Genomic DNA, 11536 nt, shown 5'->3' with positions numbered 1-11536 from the left:
ATCTGAAAGTATTCAAGTATTTTGTAAACTGTTATTCGTTCAATTTCACAAAGCAATAATGAATCTAGAATCTCTTTCAGGATATTATAAACAATATTTCCAAGTTAAATTCAGAAAAATAATATTGATGCATTAACAAAAATATGACTAAATAAACATGACAATTTCTGCCTATCTCTTTATATTCATTAAAACATCCTATTTCTCCTGGATTGTACATTAAGTAGTCTTTGTTCATATTTAGCAAATACGAGGTGTGTTAGAAAAGTAATGAGATTGGTAACACTGCGGGAGATCTGGCAACGTTGTGTCTACCGGCTGACGCTAAACCTGTTTATTTATCCCTTCCACTTCCTCAGTCCGAGTTACAACTCCGTACAGTTAAACACATTAGTTTTGACAGCGCCATTAGTAAAGTTGTGTTTTAATTGTGCGTCACAGAAATGGAGCATCGAAATTTAGAGCAACGTTGTGCAATAAAGTTTTGTGCTAAACTTGGTGAATCCGCGAGTGTGACTTTTGAAAAGTTGAAACAGGTCTATGGGAAACAGTGCTTATCGAGAGCACAAGTTTTCCGCTGGCACAAATCATTTTTTGGAAGGCCGAGAACACGTTGAAGATGAACCTCGCTCAGGAGACCTTTGACTTCAAGAACGGACGAAAACATGGATCGTGTGAGGGCGCTTGTGAGATCAGACCGTCGTTTAACAATAAAGATGATCAGTGAACAGCTAAATTTAAACACTTTCACCGTGCATCAAATTGTGACAGATGATTTGAACATGCGAAAGGTTTGTGCCAAATTGGTGCCGAAAAATCTCACAACTGAACAGAAGTGACAATCGAAAAAATGTGTGCGTTGATCTTCTTGAGAGGATTGCTAATGACCAAGAATTCTTCAATTGTGTGATCACTGGTGATGAATCCTGGATATTTGAGTACGATCCTGAAACAAAGCGGCAAAGTAAAGAATGGCACACTTCGTCCATCTCCTCGGCCGAAGAAATGTCGAATGAGCAAATCAAAGATCAAGACCATGCTAATTTGTTTTTTTGACAGGAAAGGTATCGTACACAAAGAATTTGTTCCACCAGGACAAACTGTCAACCAAGTGTTTTTATAAAAGTGTCCTTGAAAATTTGAGGAAAAGAGTGATCCGTGTGAGACCGGAAATTGCAGACAAGTGGATGCTTCATCATGGACAATGCTCCATGTCACACGGCCATTTCCATCTGTGAATTTTTGAACTCAAAACGCATTACTGTTGTTCCTCAACCCCCCCCTATTCACCTGATTTAAGTCCTTGTGACTTTTTCCTCTTCACGAAATTGAAACATGTCCTAAAAGGACGTCATTTTGGAACTCTGGAGAACATTCAAAAGACTGTGACCGACCAGTTAAAAAGCCATACCAATTGAAGACTTCCAGCGCTGCTACCAAGAGTGGGAACGACGACTCCGCCGATGTATAGCTGCCCAAGGAAACTACTTTGAAGGGGATAACATTGTTGTTTGAAAATAATAAAAACTTTGGTTAGTATGAAATCAGTCTCATTATTTTTCTAACACACCTCGTACATTAAAGATTCAAAAGTTTAAATTGTTTAAAATTTATGAGGAAGGTCAGACCTCGTCTCCTCTGACTTAAGTGCCACTTTGTAAAGGCAAAAGTTTATTATTATTGGATAAATTAATAAGAAGTATGAAATAAAATGTCAAAATTTGTAATAAAATAGTTTTAAAGTTTCTCAAGCAATGCAGTAACTATTATAAGTGCAAATTATAGCAAAATATCCTTGCACTCTCAATATGATGTACAGTTACAATTCTAAAAAGCAAACACAATTGCTACCAATTACAGTTAAAACCAAACGCTAAGAACAAAACAGCAATGTAAACAAAGCATCAATAACCAGCTAAAGTACAACCTTTCAATTTAGCATTTCAAAGTTTTGGGTGGCATGAACAAACAGTGGAGGTGCTTGCAAATCAAGATGCAGTGCTGATGGTTCAAGGGATAAAATTTATGTTGGTAGGAAAATCCACGCTTTCCGAATCAGGTTCGTACTCATCAATATTAAAGCGGTTGCTGTTTGTAATCTACTTGGCATTGGGTGCCACGTGTCATCTCCTGCAGGTCGCCCACCAACACACGGTAGTTGTCCTCGTTCTCAGATATACGGTTTGTAATGTAGTTCTGTAGCCGGCTGGTCGCAGCGTACAGTTTGTTCCCGTACACCTTTATGCCGGAATTGAATTGTAGGGCTGTATCATCCTGTGGATAAAAAAACATTTTAATGAAAAATGATTTAAAATAATGAGCATGTATATGTAGTTTGACTGCCTCGTATTTTTACAGTTTTCAAGTCACTTTTTGACTTCCTCTTGACATCTTGAACTATATGAGATATTAAATAAGTTCAGTTAGATGGTTATGATTTCTAGACTGCCTATTCGGACTGATGTAAAATTAGAGATGTTTCACTTATCAAAAAAAGTTCAATTTTATAATTCGGGTGATGCTGAATTATTTGTTTTTATGGAAATTTGAAGCGTTGAGACAATTATTGAGCATATGATGTGAGCTTGCATGATATCTCACTCAGAATGGTAGGAGACTAAACAACATGGAATCATGGATGATCAAATACACTCATGTAAAATCCCTAAGATTTGCACATTGTGTGCTGCTCTAAACGGTATTACGTACAAAATAAAATAAAAATAAAAATGACACTTCAAGATCTTGTAATCAGATAATAAGGCAAGTTATTTCAAACTATTTCTAAGCTATAAAAATAAATTTTTCCTCTATTACTCGGACAGTACCTTTGCTAAACTGACGAGGTTACTACGGGTGAACCTGGTACGGGAGTCCCAACAGGCAATCTCGTTACTCCCAATGAGACCAAAGAACATGATGCCGTCTTTGGTCATAGTGGCAGCTGCAGACTGACTGGACCTGGTGCCATTGAAGAGATGGAAGGCACGAGGAGCGGCGTTCATATTGTTCTGCCATAGGCTCTGGTTGCGTAGGTCCGCAGTTTCTACCCAGGATTGTTTCACACTGTCGATGCAGTGGAAATAGAGACGTCGGTTGTTCCTGTACGGAGGTCCTGGAGACATACAAGATTCAGACAATATTCCGCTATGACAATAAACTAACAATATCTGTCCTTTGCTCTTTCATGCAGAAGGTAAAATGACAATAAATGACATATCTATAAATTCCCTGTATGTTTTATACACAATTATGACGTGATTATGGACCAAGTCCATACCATTTTGTACCACGCAGAGCATTAACTGACAATACACGAACTTCATGTTAAGAAGTAGACCAGGAGTAGTTATCTTCAGGGACATTTTCATAATTTTATGAATTTATTATAGATTAGCTATGTTTATCCACCATCTTCTCTATTATCATGCAGAGGGTAAACTGGCAATAACTGACAACATGTATCTAATTTCCTGTACGTGTTATATACAAAATTAGGTCTATATTGTGATTATAGACTAAGTGCTTATCAATACCATTTTCTACCATGCAAAGCATTAACTGACAATACATGAATAACTTATGAAGACCTAGACCAGGAATAGTTATCTTCAGGGACATTCTCTCTTAAGTTTTAACAAGGGTACCCAAACATAGACTCTAAATGAGACTTTTTTTAAATATCTAGTAATTGTAAATACTTTGTATTCATGTAAATATTTTGATATCTCTTAATATTTCGAAATGGTAGCTGGTCAATGTTTGGAAAAGGAGTGGTTATATCTCAAATAATATGCATCGTAGATCAAATCAAAGTTTTTTTTACATAATTTACAATGCTGATGTCTCGTAACGCTTCCTGATTTGTGACCACACAAAGGGGTCAGTATTATACAGTAACATTGTGGAAATATTTTGCATCATAACCATCTACGTTGTACAAATTAATCGTTTAAAACGTGTAAAGTGTCCTTTAATTTTACAAGTAGGGTGTTGATACGCATATAGAACTAAACAAGATAATAATACTTGTATTTCAATTACAACTGTAGCTGTGAAATCCCCTTGGTGCCTAAGACAAAAGCATATCTATGAATAATTGGTGCCAATTTTGTAGAAAACCAATACAATTTATTAAATCCATCAGGAATTTCTTACAGGGCATGGATAATTTTCTTTGAGTATTTCATTCTAACACTGATGAGGTAATACTCAGCAGATGTCTTAATACAAGATATTTTAAGATTTCCAGATTTGTAATACCAAATTTGAATGGACTTAAAGTATTGTTATAAATTGTTAATTCCTTTTCCAAAATATTTTAACCGTCCTAATCCCTAATGTTATTTTTAATGGAGCAAAACTCATACTGTTACTTTTAAAATACCATGTTCTGTAAATACAATCTGCATTTAACCAGAAATGAAATAAGTCAAAACACATTCTGGTGTGCAAAAACATCACCTACCATACTTTTGTGTTAAATGATCTACTGTGATGACACTTTAAGTAGAGTTTTAATTAAAAATTATTTAAACTTTGAATAAAAATATAATAGAATTACTATAACTAATCTAAAGGCTATAGAAGTTGATGCGGGTATTACGGAATAGTTAGGCAATATGGCACAGCAAAGGCTCACCTCTGCTTCATGTGATGTTGCTAAGGGAAAAAAAACCATTTCCTACTTCGAAAAACTCCTGGTAATATCTGTTTTTAAGACTGCAACCTAGGTTGTATGGAACATAAGTAATAATTATAACATTTCATGTAACCTAAAAGAAAAGTGTCTTAATACACACTAAATTTCAACCGTTATACTTCATATTATCCCTTTGTCGCTAAAAAATATTTTTGATAACAACAAAAATTTTAAATATATTTTAAACATATTATTATAAGAAAATAACAGTTATTTGTAAATATGTATAATTAGTGGTTTCATTTGTTAAGTAATAAATTTATTCTTACAAATAAAATTATATTTCATTTTATCTGAATATAATCCACCGTAACAATAGAAATGTAGCATTCTTGTTGTAACATTGGGTATTAACTACTACAAAAACGAATTTCTTAATTTTTTCTAATAATATGCAAACAATTCTACTATGTAGAAAATGCTAAGTAAGGAAATCAATCCAACACCTCTATAGTAATAACCAATCGTGATTGTATAGAAATTTGTGAAAGAGATCCATTACATGTTTTAGTGAAAGACTGTTGTTACCATCCTTTTCCATAATTAGAAGTCTCAATGGAATTACACCATTCTTACCTAACACACGGTACTTATCTAATATGCTAACTGTGTCGAACATCTCAGCTCTACTCACCAATAGCTAGACCGAAAATGCCGCCCATGAGATCAAATGAGACTCCATTCACCGTGAACGTAGAGTAGTCTGGGTAGGGGAAGAAGAGTATACTGTTGATCCTCCAGAACTGTCGATTACGCAGGTTGAAGACAATCATCTTGTAGGCAATGGAATCTGCGATATAAGCGTACGCATCACTGCAATCTCTCTGGCGGGTGTCCACGGCTATAGTCACCAGAAGAGTGTTGTTCTCGATCATCGACGAGGGGATGCGAAACTTTCCTGTCGTAAAGATATTCATTAGAGACCAAAATACTTCGCAAGTAAAATAATTGTGGATACGGTAGGTACTTTATAATAACTGTATATCTATAACACATATAGTTAAAGTACGTATCACACTAATATTATAAATGTGAAAGTTTGAATGTTTGGATATTTGGATGTTTGGATGTTTGGAGGTTTGTCCTCGAATCACGCGGAAACTGCTATACGGATTGTGCTGAAATTTGGAACAGGTATAGCTTTTGGTCTGAATTAACATTTAGAGTGCTTTTTTTTAACCACCCATAACACATTCATTTCACCAAATAAAGTCGAATTCAAATTGAAAAATTAGTTTGTTTACATTCGAATGTTATGATAAGAACGAAACGTAATAACGTTTCATAATTCAAATTAAACTGGCACTAAAACAGCTGTTGACAGCTATAATTCGACAAACTTTCTGAAACATCTGTTTGCATTTAAATTTTATCAATAATAAGTAAACAGTGCTTGATCGGTAGTGTAATGCAAATAGTAAATAACTCCAGATTGCGCCAGTGACAAATTAAAATCATCTAATGCATTAAATACTGTTAAAAACTAACCTTAATGAACAAAGTTATGAATGTTTTCACATAAGTTACTTTAAACTGGTGGGCTTCCTTGACATTATGATATTACATTTTAACAATGGCTTACGGAAAAACAGAGAAATTAATACTAACATACCTTAACAATTCATTCTTTCCCTGGCTACAGTCCAAAAAACAAGTGTAACGCAAAACTTTAATAACGATTATTTTGGAATGTTGCATAACCTTAATAAGGATTTCCCCCTTATACCGGAAGTACATAATAAGTAGGTAGGACTTCCCCCTAGGTCGTAATAGGCTTTTCAGTCCTAGCAAACTCAACTATGCCAACACGATTCTGACCAAAATAGATTTCTGAGAACTATATAATCGAACGTATATAGTATTTTAATCGAGGCAATATGGCAAGCTAACCTGTGACATAGTAGGTAAGTGAATTTAAAAAACGGTCTTAAGTAGGCACTTTTTAACCGAAGTAGGCATCTCGGTCCTATGTAAGTATATATATTTTTTCTTCGTCAGAACAACAAGGCAAACTCTACTATGGTACTGGAACTATCTTATATCTGAAATATATGACAAGGACTGGAAATATACGCTTTTTGACCAAAGTAAGTTTCCAAGACCTGTGAGATCCGAGATTTGTGTTTTCTTCATCGGGATTACAAGTCAGATTCAGCTGTGACGTTATGTATATAATTAATTAGAGCCAGAAATGCTCCTACACGTGCCAAACATGATATAATAATTAAGTTAACCTCTGATACTATTTACCATGAACTTAATAATATCTACCTGATGTATGCCTACTTACGTTTTTAAATGTTTGTAGGGCTCCCATCATATTACATCATAATTGCTTTTTATAAGGACTTCAGTTCTAAAAATTGTGTGCGAAGCCGCGGGTAACAGCTAGTATACAATAAATAAAAGATATAATATTTATATATTGGTATGCCACATACTGATTTTGAATCTAATATATATACAACCGCATGTGTACTGACTGACTGACTCACCTCACTCACGTATACTAATTCTAACCTACTTCCAGATGAGTTAGAGACTTGAAATTTGGTACACAGATAGCTTTCCACGTGTAACCACCAGGAAAATCCCGAAAAGTGAGAATTTTTCATTTTCAACCCCTCAAAAAAATTCCCAAAAAATCGCGCATTCTTCACCCCTGCAGGCATTTTTTGTAAGCCCGATAGCGGGCGAACCGTTGGAGCTAGCTCGGATCTGACGGAAAATTCATGGTCAGGAATGAAGTGAACTACAAAAAAGGTCTAATGACTTTTTGCTCTATCTTCCATGGTTAAGCGACAAAACGCTCGAACATTTGAAATTCCTGAGATTTTTTCGATAAAAAATAAATGTTTCAAGCCCGATAGCGGCCGAACCGTTGGTCGTAGCTCAAATCTGATTGACCCATCCAAATTAGCAAATTGCGCGATCTACAGAAAAGGTCCAGTAATCTTTTGCCCTATCTCGATTGGTTTGGCCGAAAAAAAAAACGTGATTATGTACCATTTTGTTGTAACTTTTTACGCGAAACTTTTGTTTTTGGGGTCGAGATTAAACGGCGAAAACCATTGGTCGGAGGTCAAAAATAAGACTAACGTTTTATTTTAGGAAATAAGATGACCTACAAAAAAGGTCCAGTGACTTTTTACTATATTTCCCTTAGTTTGACCGCAAAACGCGATTAAGTGAAAATATTGGACATTTTCGCCTAAAAATTTACATTCCGGGCTTGATAGCGGCTAAACGGTTGGTCGTAACTCAAAACAAATTTTTTTTAAACGGGGATTTAGGAAATCACGTGATCTACAGAAAAAGGTTCAGTGACTTCGGAGTTGGCTGAGCGTTAGCTAAGCGTCAATAGTAGATAGGGACAGAGGAATATTTATTATGTTCACAGACACAATACCCTCTAAAAAAAGGCCCAAGTGTGTCATTAACCCCCGGTAATATTAACCCCCCCCCCCCGGGGATTTCCTGTATGACCTGATAACCTCCTGTACATTCAACCCCTGATGTGTTAACCCCCCTGGTAACATTAATAAACCCCCCCCCCAGGGAATTTCCTGCCATGACCTCATGTCCGAATTTTACCAGTCACCAAATCTCTTAACCCCCCCCCTGGGAAGATCCTGGTTATGACCAGATAACCCCCTGGAGACTTATCCCCCGGTAACGTTAACCCCCCCTGGGAATTTGTTCATATGACCAGACAATATCCTGACGAAATTAAACCCCCTCTTGTACTTAAACCTCCTTAACATTAATCACCCCACCCAGGGAATTTCTCGCCTTGACTAGATAGTCTCCTGGTGATATTAAACCCCCATGTTCGACTTAAAATACTGCTTGAGGTCGGTTTTTATTATGTTTCATACTAAACAATTCAAGATAGAGGCTGACCCGTGCAGAACTTTTCTCCCGAGCTCCATTTCTGGCTAAACATAGGTCCGTAGATCAAAATCTGAGGGCACAATCGAAAGACAAAATTAAATTTCCAACAAGAAAGGTCCAGTCACTTTTTTGTCGTATCTCTAACGGTTTAACCGCAAAATGCCCTCAAAGTCAAAAGTTTTTACGAATCCGGAAAAAAATCTATGAAAAAGGTCAATTTTATAAATCCCTCGCACCCATGTCATTTACTTAATGTCCGGACTTAACCAGTCACCGAATTCCGCTTATTCCCCGAATTTGCAAGCGTTTACTTTGGGTGCGCCTGGGGGCGTAGCCCCCAGCGAGCCGAAGGCGAGTCTAATTTCTATATATACAAACCGCATGTGTAACTGACTGACTGACCCATCACTCAATCACTACGTATACTAATTCTAACCTACTTCCAGATGAGTTAGAGACTTGAAATTTGGTACACAGATAGCTTTCCACGTGTAACCCACCAGGAAAATCCCGAAAAGTGAGAAATTTTTTCATTTTCAACCCCTCAAAAAAAATTCCCAAAAAATCGCGCATTCTTCACCCCTGCAGGCATTTTTTGTAAGCCCGATAGCGGGCGAACCGTTGGAGCTAGCTCGGATCTGACGGAAAATTCATGGTCAGGAATGAAGGTGAACTACAAAAAAGGTTCTAATGACTTTTTGCTCTATCTTCCATGGTTAAGCGACAAAACGCTCGAACATTTGAAATTCCTGAGATTTTTTCGATAAAAATAATGTTTCAAGAGCCCGATAGCGGCCGAACCGTTGGTCGTAGCTCAAATCTGATTGACCCATCAATTAGCAAAATTGCGCGATCTACAGAAAAGGTCCAGTAATCTTTTGCCCCTATCTCGATTGGTTTTGGCCGAAAAACGTGATTATGTACCATTTTGTTGTAACTTTTTTACGCGAAACTTTGTTTTTGGGGTCGATAGCGGCGAAACCATTGGTCGGAGGTCAAAATAAGACTAACGTTTTATTTAGGAAATAAGATGACCTACAAAAAAGGTCCAGTGACTTTTTACTATATTTCCCTTAGTTTGACCGCAAAACGCGATTAAGTGAAAATATGGACATTTTCGCCTAAAAATTTACATTCCGCGGCTTGATAGCGGCGCTAAACGGTTTGGTCGTAACTCAAAACAAATTTTTAAACGGGATTTAGGAAATTCACGTGATCTACAGAAAAGGTTCAGTGACTTCGGGAGTTGGCTGAGCGTTAGCTAAGCGTCAATAGTAGATAGGGACAGAGGAATATTTATTATGTTCACAGACACAATACCGCACGGCTCTCTCGCTCTCTAAAAAACGGCCCAAGTGTGTCATTAACCCCCGGTAATATTAACCCCCCCCCCCCGGGGATTTCCTGGTATGACCTGATAACCTCCTGTACATTCAACCCCCTGATGTGTTAACCCCCTGGTAACATTAAACCCCCCCCAGGGAATTTCCTGCCATGACCTCATGTCCGAATTTTACCAGTCACCAAATCTCTTAAAAAAACCCCCCCCCCTGGAAGATCCTGGTATGACCAGATAACCCCTGGAGACTTATCCCCCGGTAACGTTAACCCCCCCTGGGAATTTGTTCATATGACCAACAATATCCTGACGAAATTAAACCCCCTCTTGTCTTAACCTCCTTAACATTAATCACCCACCCAGGGAATTTCTCGCCTTGACTAGATAGTCTCCTGGTGATATTAAACCCCCTGTTCGACTTAAAATACTGCCTTGAGGTCGGTTTTTTATTATGTTTATACTAAACAATTCAAGATAGCTGACCCGTGCAGACTTTCTCCCGAGCTCATTTCTGGCTAAAACCATAGGTCGTAGATCAGATCTGAGGGCACAATCGAAAGACAAAATTAAATTCCAACAAGAAAGGTCCAGTCACTTTTTGTCGTATCTCTAACGGTTTAACCGCAAAATGCCCTCAAAGTCAAAAGTTTTTTACGAATCCGGAAAAAAAATCTATGGAAAATAGGTCAATTTTTAAATCCCTTGTCATTTACTTAATGTCCGGACTTAACCAGTCACCGAATTCCGCTTTATCCCCGAATTTGCAAGCGTTTACTTTGGGGGCCTGGGGCGTAGCCCCCAGCGAGCCGAAGGCGAGTTGCTTTAATAATAAGTAATGAATAAGGACGGCAAAATAAAATTGTTGTTTTAGAGTCTATTAAATTCAAATAAGGAAATGATGCAACTCCAAGACCATTATTCTGGTGCTGTGTCTCCCTCTGGTGTGAAAATAAATAGCGTTGATTTAAAAAAATATTGGATTAAACAGTAACGTTGCTTAAGGTCTGAAAGAAAATATTTTTGAACAATGAGTGCAATCCACTTTTGTAAATACATTTGGATGACTCAAAACTCATGGAACCACTAAAGAATTTGAATTATGCAGACTTTATTATCCTTCTGTGTTTAGTGCTGAAGTACACGTATAGGAGGGACCCTGAAAAAGTTCAAAGTGTTCAAAAATTTTAGATTATTCATGTTTGAACCATCCAAGTTTGCCTCTATGTTTCACCCTTGGGTGCTGATGCTCTTCTATTAATAATTTCAGTATGATATTATTGAAAGTATTGACATCAGAATAGTGCCAAAAGACCAAAAGAGCTGAACAATCCCAGCTTACCGACGAGACGGTTGTTGTTGCGGAGGTCGTAGATGACGATCTGCGGAGGACACACAATGCGACTGGGGTTAGCAGTTCCACCAAAGGCATTGTTGTTGCCGCTGTCCAACACCCACAGTCGGCCGCAGTCATCAATCTGAAATGCATCAGTTCAAATTCATCATCGGCTTTAAAAATTATATTGTATGCCATATCAATCATTTCGTTTTTTTATAAAAACTCTTGAAAACATAAAACATGGTAATGAGTCAATCATTATGTC

The 11536-nt window shown here is 37.1% G+C and overlaps 1 protein-coding gene across 1 annotated transcript in view; it reads right to left on the bottom strand.

Moving 5' to 3' along the window:
• Positions 1-1720: 1720 nt before the first annotated feature.
• LOC124372640 (protein yellow-like) overlaps positions 1721-11536 on the bottom strand; it is a 31759-nt gene continuing 21943 nt past the window's right edge. Inside the window, 4 exon segments of the mRNA XM_046831043.1 lie at positions 1721-2274; positions 2829-3115; positions 5337-5600; positions 11275-11410. Of these exon segments, the coding sequence (XP_046686999.1) occupies positions 2077-2274; positions 2829-3115; positions 5337-5600; positions 11275-11410 (885 nt within the window). The 3' untranslated portion in view covers positions 1721-2076.

The sequence above is a fragment of the Homalodisca vitripennis genome, unplaced genomic scaffold, assembly GCF_021130785.1.
Source record: "Homalodisca vitripennis isolate AUS2020 unplaced genomic scaffold, UT_GWSS_2.1 ScUCBcl_3666;HRSCAF=9335, whole genome shotgun sequence".
Lineage (NCBI taxonomy): Eukaryota > Metazoa > Arthropoda > Insecta > Hemiptera > Cicadellidae > Homalodisca > Homalodisca vitripennis.
The sequence above is the reverse complement of the archived record's forward strand: the minus strand, read 5'-3'. Positions and strand labels throughout refer to the sequence as shown.